The sequence below is a fragment of the Gigantopelta aegis genome, unplaced genomic scaffold, assembly GCF_016097555.1.
Source record: "Gigantopelta aegis isolate Gae_Host unplaced genomic scaffold, Gae_host_genome ctg5819_pilon_pilon, whole genome shotgun sequence".
NCBI lineage: Eukaryota > Metazoa > Mollusca > Gastropoda > Neomphalida > Peltospiridae > Gigantopelta > Gigantopelta aegis.
In genome coordinates, this window is record NW_024534656.1 from 2,642 (window position 1) to 25,253 (window position 22,612).

At 32.0% G+C, this 22,612-nt stretch overlaps 1 protein-coding gene across 1 annotated transcript; it reads right to left on the reverse strand.

The window, feature by feature from the left end:
• Positions 1–2,238: 2,238 nt before the first annotated feature.
• LOC121366460 (GPI mannosyltransferase 2-like) lies at positions 2,239–7,925 on the reverse strand (the record flags this gene model as incomplete). Its single annotated transcript, XM_041490908.1, has 4 exons — positions 2,239–2,315; positions 5,254–5,432; positions 5,682–5,722; positions 7,897–7,925. Coding segments are annotated over 4 exons (326 nt in total), but the record flags the coding sequence as incomplete, so codon positions are not given.
• Between the last annotated feature and the right edge of the window lie 14,687 nt (positions 7,926–22,612).

Genomic DNA, 22,612 nt, shown 5'->3' on the forward strand with positions numbered 1-22,612 from the left:
GGCAAGACTCGGGATAATGACAATCCTGTTAATACCTATTAGTTATTGGCTATTTGATAAATTAGAAACAATGAGAGACACTCGAGGAGACAATCAGGTTGGAATGTTTTACACAAGCATATACTCTAACACAAGTATGGTTTGCCATGGACATAAATAAATGAATAGTTAGAGATATATAGAATTGATGAATGGATTGATGATATTTAGTCATTACTGACTCTGTCTATACAAAAATTAATGCACAAAGAGACAATCCAATGAAGGTACATCTATAATTTTTTTTGATGTAATTAAATGTCTTCGGACAAGGGTTACCAAACCACAGTGATTGTCCTAGCTAGCAATAGCAGGGTATTAAGTCGGGGCCCCCACATGGTTGAGTCGGGAAAGATTGTTTTGGCAACAAACAAGGGGTTTTTTTAATCTTGTTTTTAATTTTATAAATCTTAAATGACTGGAAAGATTGTCAGTAAAACTGGTCAATCTGATATTGAAGAAATTAAGACACGATATTAAAAATACAATGGAAGCTGGTGTGCTTGCAGTATCGGTTCTACTGACAATGACTTTCAATTATCTCCATACCCAGTACAGCTGGTTTGAAGTGAGGGGTATGGTCAAGCTAGGATTAAACCTCCCCTTCAAACAAGACTTATCACGCCTAATGGCAGTTCTAGCTAGCAGGAAATCATGGATACTAAAGTAGGTGGCCTGCTATTGAGTCAGTAGGATCATAAGGCCAACATAACACATATTAAATGTAATAAAATAGGTAGGAACACTATATTGAATGTGAAATTAATGATGCCTGGTCCTAACTCTAGACTAGAAGTATACTTCAAAAATCCGTACAATACATACAGACATACAGATGCAAGAATAATTGTATTTATTATATTTTTTATTAGTTTTTAGGGAATACAAATAACATAATATAATTTGATGACCTAGTATATACAATATAGTAGAGTTGGTTAATACTATAATAAAATGAGATTACTTAAAAACATGACATTAAATAACTTGATGATAATTATAACAGTTGTTGTTATGACAAATTATGTGCTTCAACGAGTTGACTTTATAGCCTTTCAGTATATATCTTTGACTATATGCATATCATAAGAAAGTATATACCACAGAAAATGCTAGGTTAGTCACATTGCTTTCTTTTGTACTCAGAAACTTACATTATATTATATTATAGAAACATATATAATATTAACAGTAGTACTAGTGCATCATTATAGGAAAAAAGTGTGACTATACTTGATTTAACACAGAATGCTAAGTCATAATGGAACGTATAGTATAGAGTAGTGGATGTGACCGTGTCCACTTCTCTAGTCAGCTGTCTCTCAGATTGACGAAGAACATCAATCATTTCTTCTACCATGACATGTATCTCCTCTTTGACAACTTCTTTTTGCTCTCTGATCTCATTTTTTCTGTGTGTGAGAGTAATTAGGGCAGCAGTAACAGCAGTGACTTTATCGTTAACTGACTTAAGCCTTCTTCCCGCATTTTTTTTGGGATAGTAGTCCGAGTCTAGGTGGTAATTGGGTCTTTACGAACATGTATAGTACAGTCATGACAAATGGTTTTTGACATGTTTTATGTAGAGCATTATGTAAAATATAGAGCAATTATTCATATTGTATTACAGATCATATGAGTCTAAGTGCACGTGTAGTGAGAGCATTTGTAATAAGTGCATAATGAAAGTTGTAGTAAAATCATATACACTAGATGTGTGTGTTATGTCAGTCTGTAATAAGGTAAAGATTGTTATCTACATTTGTGAGAGCATTTGTATTGTTTAACTCTTTGCTATAATGGGACTGTAGCGAAGGTGAAGAGACTATAGTAACGTTACAGACAATGTGAGTGCATAATTCTATGTAAACTGAGAAAAAGGTCAATACTGAATTATCAACATAAGCACTGAAGACACAACTTTTATCTACTTACTGCACCTGTAGTATCGTTATGGTGTGACTGATAAATATCTAGTGTTATATGTACTCTAGGGTATACTAACTTAAATGAAGTAATCTGATTGGTCAGTTTCAGTTAAACATTATCATCTGAAGACTTTCCACTCCTCTGTAACACAACACAGACTGATCTTAGCAAGAGTTTAATCAACATAATCTTGTTATCATGTAATAATATGTTGAACTTACAAATAGATAGATGATATGATATTAATGAACCAGTAATATATAAAGTACATTAAGTCCATGGTAGAAAATTACAATGCATTATAAAACCAATTAATATATATGATATAAAATAACGACTAATCCATTGAGAAGATGACACATTATGACATCATACAAATGAGAGGGAATACCTACCAGCTGTTTTTCAATAAATATATATATCTTTGATATTATTCAATATTAATGATGATTTGTTTACACGTGATGAATGTATTGATAAAGAGCCTCAGCAGAGAACCAATAAATAACTGGTGAGAGGACAGATAAATCGAGTAATGACCTACATTGATAGACCCATTAAGTTAATATTAGTAATAGGGTTCCTATCATACTTACTGGAACATGCATAGAAGTAGTACCAAAGAATGTTAGGAACATCAACTGGACTATGTAGGGTAACCAGTCATCAACCCCCTATAATATGTCAGTAATGATGTAATTATCTGAATACTATTTGACTTACAGTTTTGTCTTGTTTCTGTATGAGGTCAGATTATTTACCACCCACTTGATAATCATTTTTAGTTCTTCCACTTGTATAAAGTATATCCATATACAAGTAAGAGAGAGAACTGTCCTTGGTAATGCCAAGACACAGTTAGGTACTTGCTTCCATCATAATATCTTAGAAACCCAACACCCCAGTATGTTTCCTGGAGGTATGAATATGTATAGGAATGACCCAACGACAAACAGATGGTGGTAAAAAATATGTGATGCCAACAGGTTTACAAAATTGATAATAACTATACATTTGGAACCCAATAAATGGCAGCCAGACAATTAATACTTGTAGTAACATCTTTATAGTTTGTAAGACAACTTGAATAAAGGTTCTTTTTGGCAGCTGATATAAATATATTAAATGATAATAAATATAAATCCACTTAATACAATACCATTAGATCGTGTAGCACTAGCAAGACTAAAATAGAAAGCTGCTATAAAGAGTTGGGTACGTTTGACTGCAAGCATACCAGCAATGATAGACAAGCAATAGACTTTCAGTATAAACACTGGACATGAATACACTAGCTGGATTTATGTATAGACTATTACAGTCAGTGCAGCAATGGATTGGGAGATTAGATCATTAGTAGAGGACACTGATTGGGATATTGGTACTTTGGTAGAGGAAGGTGGTTGGGACATTGTGCTTTTGTAGAGGATATTGGCTGTACTATGGACCATTAGTAGAGGATATTCTAATGTTAACTGATATAATAAACCATCTGACAATACAAAGGTAGCATTACTAATTATTACACCACTAATTACAAGGATACTCCAATATGGTACAATGATCCCAAAGGAGTTTAAAAATAACACTGAACCAACAGATCTTATTAATAGAGGGTAGAGTGGAAAGAAGGCATGGCATCGTTGGTAATTGTAACCATACTTTGCAATATATAAATAATACTGGGAGTCCCAATTGTCAAAACCTCCAAGAGGACCATCAATGAGAAGTGGGTGCCTTTCATTGACATGAAACATCTTGTGGAGATTGTTGCAAGTCTGGTAAAAATGGAGACTAGAACCTAGTGGGTTTGGTTAAATCAAGTCTAAAATAATATAATTGTACCTGTAAGCATAGAGAACAACTCTGGTTAGTAGAGTCCATTTTTCAACAGAAGCTTATAGCCTGAACTTAGCATATGAGACAAGTTGAACAGAACAGTTAGCGATGGATGTTATGAAGACGCGCGAAAAGTGATAAGGAAAGCTTGTCAAGAGGTATGGCTACCCAAGTGGCTGTAATTAGTTGTGCTTTCCTTGGGTAGTGGTTTACTGTTAGTATTCACAACTTTATTAAGACGACAGGACCAGCTGTATTATTGATCTAGTGAGAACCCTATACATAGATTATTTTAATCCATACACATATCTCTTCCTATGTCCAAATAGTTCCTGTTTTCTCTTAGTACGTCATGACTTTTTTTAGCATCAGTTAGATCTATATCAGTAGTCATTTTTCTCATCAATATCAACTGTTAAGCATTATATATTTCTTTAATATGCTATTAATACTGAATAAAAGACCCAATACTAATATTTGGATCTGCAATGAAATGTTCACTGAGTTAATGTACTACTAGTAATTGTAGTGCAGCAAGTAAAATGGTGTATTTGTAGCAAGGAGTTTCTGGTTAGCCAGACTAGTTTTTTGATCGTTTTTGAGTGAGGAAATAGATTAGTTACAAGAACTTACTAATTATGTAGATAACCTAATAACCTATAAAGTACAAGTAATTTTCATTGGAACTTCTAACTAGTTTATTAACTAGTTATTAATATTAAACGGAGCAATGGCAGATGGTTATGTAAGTGAATTTTTTTTATTTAGAATCTTTATCAATTGTAAAGAATTCATCTTTTGATGTGGTAATGACAAAATGGGATATGATCACCCGTAGGGGGGGTAATTATTAATATATAATAATTTATAGATAATATGTTTAGTCCCAGTCTTCAAAATTACAATGCATTTTAAAGCCTATTATTAAATATTGATATAAAATAAGACCAATCCATTGAAGGATGACATATTATGACTCATACAAAATGAGAGGGAATACCCAACAGCTGTTTTTCAAAAAATATATTATATCTTTGATATTATTCAATACTAATGATGATTTGTTTACACATGAATGTATTGATAAAGAGCCTCAGCAGAGAACCAATAAATAACTGGTGAAAGAGGAAAGATAAATCGAGTAATGACCTACATTGATAGACCCATTAAGTTAATATTGGTAATAGGGTTCATGAAATACTCACCTGAACATGCATGGAAGTAATACCAAAGAATGTCAGGAACAACCAGATGGACTATGTATGGTAACCAGTCATCAACCCTCCTATAATTATGTCAGTAATGATGTAATTATCTGAAATACTATTTGACTTACAGTTTTGTCTTGTTTCTGTATGAGGTTAATTTGTTTACTGCCCACTTGATAATCACATTAGTTCTTCCACTTGTAATAAAGTACATCCATATACAAGTAAGAGAGAGAACGGTTTATTGGTGATGCCAAGATAAAATTATGTCTTTGGTTCCATTCATAAGAACCCATTCTTAAAAACCCTACATTCCAATATGTTTCCTGGAGGTAGGAATAAGGTACAGGGATGACCCAACGACATACAGATGGCTTTTTCAAATAGATGTTGTGATGGACACAAAATTGATAGTAACTGTACATTTGGAAACCCAATAAATGGTAACCAGACATCAATACTTGTAGTAACATCTTAATAGTTTTTTGTAAGACAACTTTATAAAGTTCTTTTTGGCAGCTGATATGAGCATTAGGAATATATTAAATTAAATGATAATTATTAGAATATAAATCCCTTAATACAATACCATTAGATCGTGTAGCACTAGCAAGACTAAATAGAAAAGCTGCTATAAAGATTGGGTACTTTTGACTGCAAGCATACCAGCAAATGATAGACAAAGCAAATAGACTTTCAGTATAACACTGGCCATGAATACACTAGCTGGATTTTATGTATAGAATATTACAGTTAGTGTAGCAATGGATCGGGAAGATTTAATCATTATAAGGACACTGATTGGGATATTGTACTATTTTGTAGGAAGGCACGTGGTTTGTGATATTGGACATTGGTAGAAGATGGTGATTGGGACATTTGTGCTTTGGTAGATGGACAGTCTGGCTGTGATATGGACCATTAGTAGAGGACACTTTCTAAAGTTAACTGATATATAAAACCCTGAAAAGCACAAAGACAGTATTACTACTATTACACCCTAAATTACAAGGATACTCCAATATGGTACAAGTGATCCCAAAGGATTAGAAAACAATACTGCAACCAAAGATCTTTATTAATAGAGGGGTAGAGTGGAAAGAAGGCATAGCGTTTTTTCGTAACTGGTGATGATATAATAGTTCATACTTGTATCCACGGTTCTGCAATATATAAATAATACTGTATGAGTCCCAATTATCAAAACCTCCAAGAGGACTTCAATGGAACGTGGATGGTCTTTTATAGGCATAAAAATGTACAATGATAAATGTTTGCTGGTCTGGTAAAATGGAGACTAGAAACCTAGTGGGTGTAGTAATAGTGGTTAGAAAAACTCTAACTTTTTTACCTGCTAAAAATTTTGGCATTACTAGGATAATTTAAAATGGTTGTACCTGTAGAACATAGAGAACTACTCTGGTTAGTAGTGGTCCATTTTAACACAAGAGTTTGTAGCCTGAACTTAGCATATGAGACAAGTTGAAACAGAACAGTTAGTGAAGGAGGTTATAGAAGCCAGCTGTGTGCTATAAAATGGAAAGCAATGGGAAAGGACACACTGTGAGAAGGTCTTGCTTTTTATGGTGTGACTGATAAATATCTAGTGTTTTATGTACTCTAAGGTATATTAACTTAAATAAAACATCTGATTGGTCAGTTTCAAGTTAAACATTATCATCTGAAGACTTTCCAATCCTCTATAATACAACACAGACTGATCGTAGCAAGAGTTTAATCAACATTAATCTTGTTATCATGTAATAATATGTTTGAACTTACAATAGATAGATGTATGATTATTAATGAAACCCAGTAATATAATGAAAGTACATTAAGGTCCATGGTAGAAAATTACAATGCATTATAAAACCAATTAATATATAGATATGATAAAATACTGACCAATCCATTGAGAATGATGACGCATTATGACATCATACAAATGAGAGGTAATACCTACCAGCTGTTTCAATAAATATATTATATCTTTGGTATTATTCAATACTATGATGATTTGTTTACACAATGAATGTATTGATAAAGAGCCTCAGCAGAGAACCAATAAATAACTGGTGAAGAGGACAGATAAAGGAGGTAAATCGAGTAATGACCTACATTGATAAGACCCATTTTAAGTTAATATTAGTAATAGGTTTTCCTAGCAATACTTACTGGAACATGCATAGAGTAGTACATACCAAGTACCAAATTATATAGAACATCAACTGGACTATGTAGGGTTAACCAGTCCCATCAACCCTCCTATAATTATGTCAGTAATGATGTAATTATCTGATATACTATTTGACTTATCCGTCTTGTCTCTGTATAAGGGGGTCCAGTTTATTTACCACCCACTTGAATCACTTTAGCTCTTCCACTTGTATATAGTACATCCATATACAAGTAAAAGAGAGAGCTGTCATTGGTGATGCCAAGATAACATTATTCTTTTTTTTTTTGGTTCCATTTCACTAAGACGTTTTCATTCTTACTACTTCCAATATGTTTTGCTGGAGGTAGGAAATAAGGTAACAGAATGACCCAATAATATACTGAATAATAGACATTGCAATGGATGCCAAAACTGATAGTAACTATACATTTTGGAACCAATAACAGTAGCAGACACATTAATACTTGTAGTGACATCTTATAGTTTTGTAAGAAAACTTACACAAGGTTCTTTGTGGGCAGCTAGATATAAAAGATATTAAATGATAATAATTATAAATCACTTAAATACAATACCATCTTAGATCATGTAGCACTAGCAAGACTAATTAGAAACATTTTGCTATAAAGAGTTTTGGGTTACGTTGGCTGCAAGCATACCAGCAAATGATAGACAAGCAAATAAGACGTTTTCAGTATAAACACTGGACATAAATACACTAGCTGGATTAGCTTATAGCCTGAACTTAGCATATGAGACAAGTTTAACAGAACAGTTAGTGATGGAGGTAATAGAAGCCAGCCCTGGTGCTATACAAAATAGGAAAGCAATGGGAAAGGACACACGTGAGAAGGACTTGCTTCTTTGACTCCATATTGCAAGGATAGCATCACTAGGAGGAGTGGCTACTTTACAAGCGTAGTAGGCGAGATCTCAAAGAAAATGTGTTGTCTTCCCAGTCTTCCTTGTAACCTTGGTACTGGGTTACTACGAGTTTTGGTTTCTTCACAACTCTATGAAGACGATGGGACTAGCTGTTGATTGTTTTTATCTGAGGAGAGTCCTGTACTAAAAACGGATATTTAGTTAGACCATGTACTAATGAAACTCGAATGTAAAAGAAGCTTAAAACTAAATACTTGGATAATAAATAATACGTTTTTGGTTCATTTGATTGCCCAGTACTAGTATGAGACGCCAGAAAATCAGTGAGTTAAATGTTTGTGTTATTCATTTCATTTCATAGCACAAGGAACAGTGTTTTGTGGCTAGTCCTCAATTCTTTATTTTTATGATGAACAAATGTATGTGGTCTAAGTGAGGCTTGGTCATGAGACTGAGGTTGTATATCATTTAACCACACCTGTGTAGATTAATTTCCATTCTCTCCAAGATGTTTTGGGATCCTCATTCCTCATACCTTTTCATTCTCATACTTAGTGTTTTTCGTATATTAGACACAACTCCAGTAATGCTACTGATAGAGTTAATTCCATTGTTTTTTGTAACTAGTAGATGATAGCAATGTTCAAAGGTTGGAAACTACCACTACAAATTACAAACAGTAATGATTATTGTTAATGTATACATAATTACAACAGTTCTATGCCTAATAACACTAACCTAACGTAGTTATCATTAAATAACCTTTTTTGTTACTTTCACTTTATTGTTGGATTTATGGAGGATGGTGTTTGTAGATTATTATTTTGTTAAATGGACAGATAGCTACTAAAAAATCTTTTACTTTCATGTGTTTTTTTTTTCATTTCAGATATTCCACTAGTTTTTTCAATACTTCCTATCGTACACGATAGTGGTAGTACTGTGTTTAGAAGTGATAATAATACTAATGAAACAAGAAGTTTGCTATGTTATATTGATGTCTTTACTAGTAGCTCTGAAGAACTAGAATATAATGATTGAAATAAAACCCAGTTGGATAACTTTGTTTTGAAGTTGAAGGAATGAGAGGAAGAGAGATGCGCTAATGATTGTTTGCTCCATTTTCCACAGGTTTAGATGAGCCCAACTGTTTTGATTTTCTATGCTGCAGCAAATGCACCATCAGTAAAGATCAGAAAAATTGATTTTGGGTGTTGTTTATTGTTGCATTCACTATTATAATATTACTGTGTAAAATGATAACATTTTATGTTAATATATACCTCAGATACATTACTTCAAGTTTCCAGAAGGGTATTCAACTGTTCAGGTTGTAGTACTACTTCTTCTAATAAAATGGTTGTTGCTATTGTAATCATTACAAAATGCTACAGTGATAATAGTTAGTATTTCATTCATCCATTTATCTGTCTGTGTCCCTATTCTGTCCAGTAAAAAAAATGATCTATTACAAAATGCTCGTTCTAAAGGTGTCTATCAAACAATGATTACAGATGCTTCACTCACTGTTACGAGCTTGTGTTTAGTACCACATAATAATAATCCAGCTATTTTATTATTATTGTTTTTTTTTCCTTTTTTAGCATGAAACAATAGACAGAGTGATGACTTCTTTATTATTGTTATTGTAGCTGAAGGTTCTCTCTGTCATAAATTAAAGGAGGTGGAGCTAATTCCCTCTAATCCATGCTGTGACTTGTATGATCCTCATTATGTAACACTTACTGTGAAGCCACTTGGAACCAGGTACAATACATTTTACTAATTGTTATGTATTGTTATTATTATATATATGATATTATGTGTCATATTAAATTTCCTTTATAGCTAGTCAGTATCCTAAAAAGCAATCATTGCTCCTGTAAATTTTTATATATTGTATTGGGGAGTTGTTGTCTGTGGTATCTTTATATGTCCTGTTGTTTATTTGGTAAGAAATGGATTAATAGTTTTTTGGTTTAGTAATGAATGAACTAGTTGTTAAAATGACCAATTTTTATTATTATAATTTGTTATTATAGTGCTATAGTAATGACTATTAATAATTATATATTCTCTCTATTTTACTAGTACATTTAGAACCATTTTATATGTTCACGGTCATTGTTTTGTACAATAAAATGGACACAAAGATTAAATAATGAAGATAATGATATAGGTTAATAATATTTGTCCATGTAGTTACCCATCCATTCATTCATTCACTTATTAATCCATTGTTCTTGTTCTTCCAGATATCCTCACACCAATTAATAATTCCTCACAGAGATGACTACAGTAATCCTTGAATGAGAACTGAATGTCAAAGGTTGTTACTATAGCAACAGAATCTATTCATATTTCCATTCATTTTACCATTTTTTTTTTTTGTCTCCAGATGACACTCAACCTATTAATATTACCTCCAAATAATAATGTGGTAGCTACAGTAATGATGAACAACCAAAGGTCAAAGGTTGTTAGTTTAGATTATATCACAATTTGTTTTTTTTCACTTTTTTTTATAATATAGTTTATGAGTCCAGTGGTAAGGCACGGAAAACTACTTGATCAAGTATGATTAACTAGAATTAATAAAAATCACTCTCCTTCTCTCATTCACTTTTTAGTTCGTCTCTTCTCTCTCTCTGTCTTCTCTCCCTCACTATTAGACTGAAAGTTCGATAAGAATTCCTGAACTATTAAAGACACCAGTTGTTTGAATTACAGAAACAGTATTCTGTATATGGATGTTAGGGTAAGTTCTCTTACACACCTTCATTTGTCAATCTCTCTAGGAATACTATAACAGTGGGTATCCTTTTATGGACTTCCTGTCTTCCAGCTTGTACTAGCAGAACAACTAGTATGTCAATCTCTTTATCCATCCATTTCTAATTCATCTGTCCATTTAGATATTAAATAGCAGTGGTAATCAAGACGCTTGTTATTATAATTTCAAATGTTCTCGTCCTCTTGCAGTACTAAGGTGAGTTTGATTGATATATAGCAGCTGAACATAAAGTGTTCTCCTAGTTCTTTCTTTCAACAGTATTTGGAGCAAATATTGGATATACTATACTAGGAGTTGACATTTATGTGTTGATTGTTGCAATCAGGTTAATGTTAACTCAATATTAACACACCAGTTGGATGTCATAATCACTATACTATATATGTTTTGTGATTATACTTGACATAGTGTTGATTCTGTAGACATATTAAATCTAGAAAAGAACAAGAGTGCAATCCAGACAGATTTGTAAGTGAGGTTTGAAAGATAGAAATTTCAGAATTTTATTTTTCTAGTTTAGAAATTATGGCATCCCTCAATTTTTTGGTATCTATTATGCTATGGGTAAGATCCTGTATTTTATAAACTAATTATTTTAATAACCTTCTCATCCAGGTGTTGCATTAATAATGGAGGGATTTATGTCCTCCTCTTTTTTCACATTTGTCCAAGCATTAATAGTTTCAATTTGGTATGGTGGATTTATTCAAAATTACATCATAATTCTTATTAATAGAGTATATATTTAATTATATGGTATCTCATATAGACACAGCATCATGTTATTATTGGTGGACTACTAATTGTTAGATATTTCCAAAGTAGACCACGTGATGTTCACTCTAATGCCTTTGTTGCTTTCTTTCTGCTTTGGCTGTTGTCATTTTATTAACATTAATTGGCATAGTAAGAAGAATGGAATGGATAGATGGATGGATGGATGGATCGATGGATAGATGGCGGATGGTTTGCAAATAGAAAGGTAATGGACAGATACAAGATGTATGGTAAATTAATGACACACATTATATTTTTCTCTAGTATGAAGGCCCATAGCATACTGGCCAACTAGAGCAACCCTCTATGTTGTTGTTGTCATTTCAATTTTTATATTTTGTATCTCCTTCTATTTTATCATGATTGGAGGATGGAGCACTGGATAAGTGGGTGTGGCTTATTAATAATATACCTCATTTACTATGTCATGTAATGTTTAGAATGGGGACACATACAAGAGAATTTGGGAGTGGTTTAGAAGTTGGTGTGTACCTTGTAATAGCAAAGAAATTGTAAAAGTTTCATACCCAGACATAGGGTAGCATATGTTACTATGGAGATGTAAATTTTAATTCAATTTTAATTTATTTAGGCCCGTTTTTATCAAGATGACTATTACACTAATTGCCCAACATTTTAATGTGAGGCGACCCCTTGTAATTGACACATAATTATAATATCGTTTACCTTATCCAGTAGTCTTGTTTATGATCTTTTCAAAAAGGACATTGGTACAATTATACTGTCACTTTTCATTGCTAGCTTTCTTGTATTCACTTCAATGTATCTTTTGTCTAAGGTATGTTAAAAATTAATATTAACTTGTTTTTACTTACAACATTTACATTTTTATTATAGAGAACCATGGACTGCGATGCCATTGTGTTTTTTGGTCATATTAGGAGCATGTTGGGCAGCTGCCTTTTACTTTTTTTTTAACAAAGTTGCTCAACGGAAAGTAAGTATATGTTAACATTGAATAATATTGTGGTATTTTTGAGTTAAAATGGTATCCAATATTGCATTAGAGTTGAATTAAAAACTGTTGTTTGCATTGAGTTACATAGTTTTCAACTGTCTATGCAGGCATCACCAGCTGGAGTCTCGTGAACTCAACAAAGAATGTATAGTACTTGATTTCTATGATGACCATGATATCTGGCATTTCTTCTCTGCAGTTGCTCTGTTCTTTTCCTTTCTGGGAGATAACATGATCTAATAGAATGACAAATAACTCTCTCCACTCTCTAGTTTGTATTGACACTAGATGATGGCCTAAAGGAAATTAGAAGAGATGCCATTAAAGTCTTCTAAAAATAGTAGCATATAATAATACATGACAATACTGTCATGTATCTATTTATAGAGTACATGCATTAATAATTTACTATTTCCACTTTCATACTACAAAACTAATATAATTTTGTAATAAAATGAAAGTATAATTTACACATGACCTTGTGACCCTAAATTTGTAATAACCATCCTCTTATTTTGCCATTTTCTAGCTATAATAGTATTGTATAAATAAATGAGAAAGTTGATGGAGCAGTGATTTTTCTATGTTGCAGATGATCACTATTTTGATATCTGTTAACACATTCTCTGATGTAATAGTTATGTTATATGATCATAATTTGAATTGTCTTAAGGGTAGAAATATCAAAAAAATCAAAGTTTTTTTGATACAATCACATGAGATACTTTTTTGTAATAATGAATTGTGTTTAATTTTTTTTGTAAACCAAGTACTTAGCGTACAATTAATCACCAGTAACATAGGTTACTCCTGTCAATACAGCAAAATCATTCAACAAGATCCATTCATGCTGGTGATTTCTACTCAGTCAGCTGAAGGTACAAATGTACATGCACTTTTCATAAAGAAAATTTAAAGTGCCAGCAATAGAAAACAACCACTGTCTATGTCATCTGTTATATATCTCACTACAATGACTACCTATCAGATGAAGTGAATAGTATGTGTTATACTATATGGTCATTCTGAAGAAAATGATTTCAGGTCATTCAAGCGTATATGGGCATCATAATTAACAACTACCAGAGACCAGGAGATTTGTTGTCTGTACTATCCTTATATGTCCCTTGCTGCTGTTGGTAAAGAATGGACAAATAAGTTCTAAAAAATGATGAATTAGTTGTTAAAATGGGACCATACACAACCAAGTATACAAAGATCCATAGTTTGGTTAGTTTTCCCTATCAGAATGAATCAGACTTGACTCTTCTTAAACGAATCAAACAGTAAGTTTTAAAACATTGTTTTAATACAAGTATATGATTCTGAATTTTTTATAAATTGAAAGATTCAGTGAGTGTTTTTTAAACAGCATGAAAATAGAACCTCTAGAATCAGGATCAAAATATTGGCTTGATTTAAGAAGATAGAGTGAAATGGTAAATACAGATATAGACAAATGGCTTCATCCTAAGGTGAACTGGGAGGCCGTCTGGGGGTGATGTTTTCAAGACAGCGTCACTAGGAGGAGTGCTACTTTCAGCATTGTGATCTAGAGAGATGATATCTTTTCGTTTCCTCCTTGTCTTGGTGCTGGTTACTGTGAGCTTTTCACAACTGTATGAAGACGATGGAGCCAGCCATAATTGTTTATCTGAGGAGGGTCCTGTTTAAAAAAGATATGTGTTAGACCATGTACTAATAAGACTCGGAACGTAAAGAAACTAAACACTGATGTTTTGATTATTGATAATACGTTCATTGATTGCAGTAATAGTAGGGACAGAAATGCCAGTAAGTTAAATGATGTGTTCATAGCAAGGAACATGTTGTGATAGTCTCAATTCTTTTTAAGATTGGGTCTAGAGAGCTGTAACTAACCCACATGTAGATTAATTCCATTTCTCTCATGTTTTATCCTCATTCTCATACTTAGGTGTTTCGTATGAAGACACACTCCAGTAATGCTTACTAAGAGTAAACCCAGTTTGTTTTTTTGTAACTAGAGATGATAGCAATGTTCAAAGTTGGAAACTACCATTACAATTACAAACGTAATGACATTGTTAATATATCATAATAACAGCTCTATCCTAATAACACTCTAAACTAGTTATCATAAATAACCTTTGGACTTTCACTTATTGATTGGATGGATGGATGGTTTTGTAGATAGATTGTTAAATGGACAGATAGCTACTAAAAATCATTACTTTCAATTGTTTTTCATTTCAGATATTCTACTAGTTTCAATACTTCCTATCGTACAATATTGTAGTACTGTGTTTAGAGATAATAATACTAATGAACAAGAGTTTGCTATGTATATTGATGTCTTTACTATAGCTCTGAAGAACTAGAATATAATATTGAAATAAAACAGTTTGATAAACTTTGTTTTTTGAAGTAAGGAATGAGATAAAAAGATAGAGAGAAAGATTACATTTTATATAGATTACATAATAAGACAGTTAATGGAACAGTACATTTCTATGCTGCAGCAAATGCACCTCAGGTAAGATCACTATTTGATATAGTTAACAAATTCTCTGATATAATAGTATTGTATAAATGATCATAATTTGAATTATCTTAACGCACTCACTTAGATGTATTACTTCAAGTTTCCAGAAGAGTCTTCAACTGTTCAGGTTGTAGCTACTTCTCCTAATAAAAGTGGTTGTGCTATTGTATCAGTACAAATGCTACAGTAGTAATATTAGTATTCATTCATCCATTTATCTGTCTGTGTCTCTAGTGTCCAGTAAATGATCTATTACAAAATGCTCGTTCTAAAGGTGTCTATCAAACAATGATTACAGATGCGTTCACTCACTGTTACAGCTGTTAGTACACACACAATAATGTCTAGTTATTTTTACTATCATTATTTTTTTTTCCTTTTTTTAGCATGAAACAATAGAAGGTGATGACTTCTTTATTATTGTTATTGTAGCTGAGGGTTCTCTCTGTCATAAACTAACACAAGCAGACATTACCCTTCCACATCCATCTGGTGATTTATATCATCCTTATTATGTAACACTTACTGTGAACCATTGAAACCAGGTACAATACATATTACTATTGTTATGTATTGTTAGGTATTATATATATGATATTATGTGTCATATTAATTTCTTTTAATAGCAAGTCGGTATCCTGGAGCAATCATTGCTCCTGTAATTTTGTTCTTTGTATTGGGAGTTGTTGTCTGTGTTATCTTTAAATATCCTTGTTGTCCATTGGTAAGAAATGGATTAAGTTGTTAGAAATGATGAATTAGTTGTTAAAATGAACCAATAAGTGGATGATTTGTTATATATCATAGATTGGGAAGGTTTTTTGCAAAAAAATTTTGAACACTGGACTATGTACACCAAATACACTAACATTATTTAAATTGAAATATTTGTATTATGTAATGCAGGTATTATATCGTGGTTGTTGGAAAGTGTTGAAAGTGTATATAGTGTTGATACAACTGAGATGAATATCTGAAACCTACAGATGGACTGCCTGATCCAAAAGGTTCTCTATCATCCTCCCATACATCAACAGTTAGTATATAGCAACCAGGTAATTGCTTAATAAATTTTTGTACAACACTCGTGTTCAAAATTTTCTCAAAGTGTTCATGTTTTCATAAAACTTTTGTAAAGAGAATGTTTTCCAATCTACAGTAGTTGCTATAGTGATGGCTGATGATAATTACATATTCTCTTTATTTTATTAGTACATTTAGATATACACGTGACTGTTGTACAGTAAAAGGACACTAAAGAAAAATAATGAAGAGGATGATAAGGGTTAATAATAATGATCTTTTGTCCATTAGTTACACATCCATTCATTCATTCACTTATTAGTCAATTTGTCTTGTTCTCCAATATCACTCAACCAATTAATATTCATTCCAGAGATGACTACAGTAATCTTGATGATGAACTGAATGTCAGAGGTTGTTACTATAGCAACAGATAATTATTACCACAAATTGTTTTTCAATTTTTTATAATATAGTTATTGAGTCCAGTGGTAAGGTACGAAAACTACTTGATCGGTATGATTAACTAGGAATTAATTAATCTCCTTCACTCCCTCTCTTTCTATTTCTTCTCTCCCCTCGCTCATTAGCTGAAAGTTTCTATAAGAATTCCTGAACTATTAAAGACCCAGTTGTTGAATTACAGAAACAGTATTGCGTATATGGATGTTAAGATCTTCTCTTACACAGCTTTCTTTGTCAATCTCTCTAGGAATACTATAACAGGTGGTATCTTTTATGGACTTCCTGTCCTTCCAGCTGGTACTAGCAGAACAACTGGTATGTCAATCTCTTTATCCATTCATTACTAATTCATCTGTCCATTGATATTAAATAGCAGTGGTAATCAAGAGGCTTGTTATTACAATTTCAAATGTTCTCATCCTCTTGGAGTACTAAGGTGAGTTGATTGATATTATAACAGCTGAACATAAAGTGTTCTCAGTTTTTTCAACAGTATTTGGAGCAATATTGGATATGCAATACTAGGAGGACATTTATTGTGATTGTTGTCAATCAGGTTAATGTTAACTCAATATTAACACACCAGTGATGTGATAATACTATACTATTATATGTGTTTGTGATTAATACTTGACTAGTGTTGATGTCTGTAGACTATTAAATCTAGAAAATACAAGTGTGCAATCCAGAAGGATTTAAAGTGAGTTTTGAACAAATAGAAATTTCCACAATATTATTTTTAATTTTAGAATTATGGCATCCCTCAATTTTTTGGTATCTATTATGCTATGGGTAAGATCCTTTAATTAATAACTAATTATTTTAATAACTACCTCATCCAGGGTGTTGCATTAATAATGGAGCGGATTTTATGTCCCCTCTTATCACATTTGTCCCAGTAATAATATTTTCAATTCGGTATGTGGTATATTCAAAATTACATCATAAATTCTTATAATTGGAATTATATATTTAATATATATGGTATTTCATATAGCACACAGCATTCTATGTTTATTATTGGGTGGACTACTAATTGTAAGATATTTCAAAGTAGACCAGTGATGTTCACTCTAATCTGCCTTTGTTGCTTTCTTCTGCTTTGCTGTTGTCATTTTCTTTACATTAATTGCATAGTAAGAATGGATGGATGCGTTTGTAAATAGAAAGGAGTGGCTGATACAAGATGGATAATAAATAAATGACAACATTATTTTTTCTCTAGCATGAAGATTCCATAGCATATTGGCCAACTAGAGCACTCTCTGTGTTTCTTGTTGTCATTTCAATTTTTATATTTTTTGTCTTTCCTTCTATTTTTATCATGACTGGAGAATGGAGCACTGGATAAGTGGTGTGGCTTATAATAACCTCATGTACTTGTATGTAATTTTTAGAATGGGACACATACACAGAGAATTTTGGGAGTGGTTTAAAAGTTGGTGTGTACCTTGTAATAGCAAAGAAAATTGTAAAAGTTTCATACCCAGACATAAGGTATGGCATATTACCATGGAGATGAATATAATTTAATTCAAATTACTTAGGCCCGGTTTTATCAAGATGACTATTACACTGATTGCAACATTTTTAATGTGAGGCAGCCCCTGTAATTGAACATATAATTAATGACATTATTTATCTTTTCTAGTGGTATTGTTATGATCATTTCACACAAGGGCGTGGCTACAATTATACTGTCACTTTTCATCGCTAACTTTCTTTTATTCACTTCAATGTATCTTTTGTCTAAGTATGTTAAAATAATATTAACTTTTTTTTACTTACAACATTTTTAGTTTTATTATAGAGAACCATGGACTGGCAATGCCTATTGTGTTTTTTGGTCATATTAGAGCATGTTGGGCAGCTGCCTTTTACTTTTATTTTAACAATGTTTCTCAATGGGAAGTAAGTATGTGGTTTAACATTGAATTAATACTGTGTTAGGTTTGAATTAAAATAGTATTAATACTGTGTTAGGTTTTGAGTTAAATGGTATTAATGTTATGCGAAAAAGAGCATTGAGTTAAAAACTATGTTAGTGTTGACTACATAGTCAGCATGAACACTATCTACATAGGCAACACCAGCTGAGTCACGGTGAATACAACAAAGAATGTAGAATGCTTTGATTTCTATGACAACCATGATATCTGGCAGTTTTTCTTCTCTGCAATTGCTCCTGTTCTTTTCTTTCTGTGAGATAGTATGAATGTGAAAGAATGAAAGTAACCTCTCTCTCTCTCTCTCTCTCTCTCTCTCTCTCTCTCTAGTTTGTATTAACACTAGATGATGGACTAAAGGAAATGCCTAAGAAAGATGCCATTAAAGTATTCTAAAACTAGAGATTATATAATATATAATAATACATGACAATACATGCTATATACATATTATATGAGTAACATGTAATTACATTATTGATTTGACTTTGTGTGTGTATGCCCTACAATGGTTTTTATACTTTACAGCTGCTCTATTAAGCCAATTAAAAAAATTTAAATACTGAGGCCACTAAAGTGTGTAGTTTGGAAGTTTTTGGAATAGAAATATTTTATCTTATATTAGACATTAGACATTGTCTTACAACTATATTCTTTCTAGTAACAACTTGTAGAATAGTTAAAGTATGTGTTGTATTTTGAAGGCTTTAATAATTAATCAGATCAATTAAAATCACTTAATGTGGGTCACATATGTAGTATTTCTTCCATATTTGTCACAAATTTGTATTACAGTGGTTCTCAATGATACATACTTGATAAGATGTCTTCCTCTTCTCTAATATTATTAGTCTTTAGAAGTTTGTCTTTTGGTTATCTTCATAAGCAGATGAACACATTTATCATCACATCAATTGATTTGCCTTTCATATACAAGTACTTTAATGCAGGGGTGGAAGAACATATTTGAATTTGGGGGGGGGGGGGGGCACATGCCCCTGGTGCCCCATAGGTTTCTCGGCCACTGCTTTTTTTTTTTTAATGTGTTGATGGAATGCTTCATATACATGTTGCTATCTTGTAATTTGAAGTTAGTCACCAATTGATGACAATGAATTGCAGATTCTCTGTTTTTACTGTTCTTTTTTTTTTTTTTTTTTATTTGTCTATCTATTGTCCCCCCCCCCCCTTTGTTAATGGAACTAATTATATTGTGCTATTTGAAAATGTATTAATCAATGAAGCAGATCCCTTGTTCGCATACTATTGTTTGTTAATTGAACTAATTTATATTGTACTAGTTGGAAAAGTATTTTAATCACGCTAACCTTCTTTTTCAGGTAGTATCACTTTTTGGGAATGATTTCTTGATTGCATCTTTTATGTTAACTCCCTACATGATATATGCAATGTATTTATCAACACATTAATAGTACAGTTTAGGGGAATGTCATACCTGTATAGCTACTTGTAGATCTGATTTGGTTACTTTTAGAAGACCCTGGACAGTCCCCACATTTTAGGATATTCAATTATATTATGTAAATATACATTTTTATGTACATTATGTGTTCTTACTAAGTAGTAGTTATTGTAGTTTTCAGTTAATTTGTGTGTAAGTGTCACTTATGATATATCAAAAGCACTAATATTGACTATAAATATCTCTCTTCAATTGAAGAAGAACTTGAGTAAGAAACTCATGGGGATCTTCTAATTACCTGGAGACCAGTATGGAATGAATTCTATAAATATGTAATTTGCTTCATATTAGTTTTGTCAATTACTGTTCAGATAGATCTCTATTGGCTGTATCACCTTACCCTCCCTCCTGCATGCAGAGATTCTTCAACTTTTTATCAAGCATATACAGCATAATGAAGTTAAGAGTACATTTATATCATTATAATATTGACAAAAACAAATTCTTACTGCATTCTTCGTTTTATTTATATATTCTTGTAGGAGAGGATATGAAGGATTGTCTGAAGGAGTTGCATTTGCAAAGCAAGTGTTTCCTAGATTTGATAATCCTCAGGAAGACTTGAGTCCATTACAGCTTTCAGTAATCCACAGTATCATGTGTATATTATATTTTATCTGTTTATTATTTATTAAATATGCATATAATAACTAATGGAAGACCCTTATGAATATTAAGTGTTTATTCCTCCAGCTAGGAGCAGTCTGAAAGATGGTGTCTTTTCTTTGTCTACTTGTCTTGGTGCTGGTTACTGGGAGTTCTTCACAACTCTAATGAAAATGATGGGACCAGCTGTAATTGTTTATGTGGGAGAGTCCCTGTACTAAAACAGAAATTTGTTAGACCATGTACTAATGAAACTCGGAACATAAATAAATTCAACACTAATACTTGGATAATAAATAATACGTTCATATGATTGCAGTAATAGTAGGAGTAGAAATGCAGTAAGTTAAATGTTGTGTTTGTAACTTTTGAGCATGTTGTGGCTAGTCTCAATTTTTTTTAAAGATGTAAGTCAGGAGGCTGAGGGGTTAGACCTCAGAATGTCAACTCCCAAATACCAACTCTCAAAAATGTCAACTTCCTAAAATACCATCTCCACTATATCAACTATCATGAAAGCCAATTATATTATTAAAAAGGATGTAGTCTGTTACATTACAATAGTATTTATATTAATTCAGAGACCAACAACATACAATATCCTTTAGGGTACACTGTAAAAATGAATATGGTCATTTTAAACAACTAATTGTAGTTTACATGGATGGATTACTATGGAATGTAGAATTTATGTGAATTACTCATTGTATAATTTTATTGTTATGTACCAGTACAACATGCCAACAAATTACATAGTGAGTAATTCTCAAGAATTCTAAATTCCATAGTAATCCATCCATGTAAACTACAAATTAGTTGTTAAAATGACATATTAATTTTTACAGTGTATCCATGTAAATGTGTGGAACACTTTCAACTTTCTCTCTGGTTCTTTTTTTCATCCTAGCTTCTATTTTTTGCTTTTTTTGCAAAGTTTGGAAAGTGATTATGACCTCTGACATCTCTGACAATGTCATCCTTCATTGTGGTCTTAGCTGAGGCACAATTGATCAGATCTAAAGAATTTGGACATAGAACGTATCCAAATTTTTTACAATCCTTTCCTTTTCTAATAGTCAAATATCTATATCTTCCACTATTGTAGGTATACATACAATATATAGTGGAAGATTAAAAGTTCTATTCCATCATAAACTGAGTAAACATTGCTAAAACTACTAAACTATTGCTTCTATATGCTGAACTGTCTAACTTGATAAATTTTATTTTTGCAATTACTTATTATATCATCAAAAACTTTAAAGACCCAATAATGCTATAATGCTAAAATGAAATTTATAGAAGCTATCGGTTATCTTTAGGAGTTATCTTATCTTTATTATTACTATTTACTAGAAATACCAAGCTGTTATCTAAAAGCTAATTGTAGTATTGAAATGAAAAGTCAGTATTTTGAGAAGTGACATTTTGAGAAATTAAGATTTTGGGATTGTAACTAGCGACTAGGTTTTGTAATTAGCATACATGTAAACTATTCCATTTTTTCAAGTTTATCCTCATTCTCATACCTTTTCATTCTCATACTTAGGTGCTTCGTGTAAAGACACACTCCAGCAATGCTACTGAGAAAGACCCAATTGTTTTTGTAACTAGAGATGATAGCAATGTCCAAACATGGAAACTACCATTACAATTACAAACGTAATGATTTTGATAATGTATCATAATAACAGATGTATGTGAATAGTACTCTAACTAGTTTATCATAACTAACCTTTGTACTTTCACTTATGATTGGATGGATGGATGGTTTGTAGATATATTGTTAAATGGACAGATAGCTACTAAAAATCATTGCTTTCATTGTTTTTCATTTCAGGCATTCTACTAGTTTCAATACTTCCTATCGTACAATATGTAGTACTGTGTTTAGAGATAATAATACTAATGAACAAGAAGTTGCTATGTATATTGA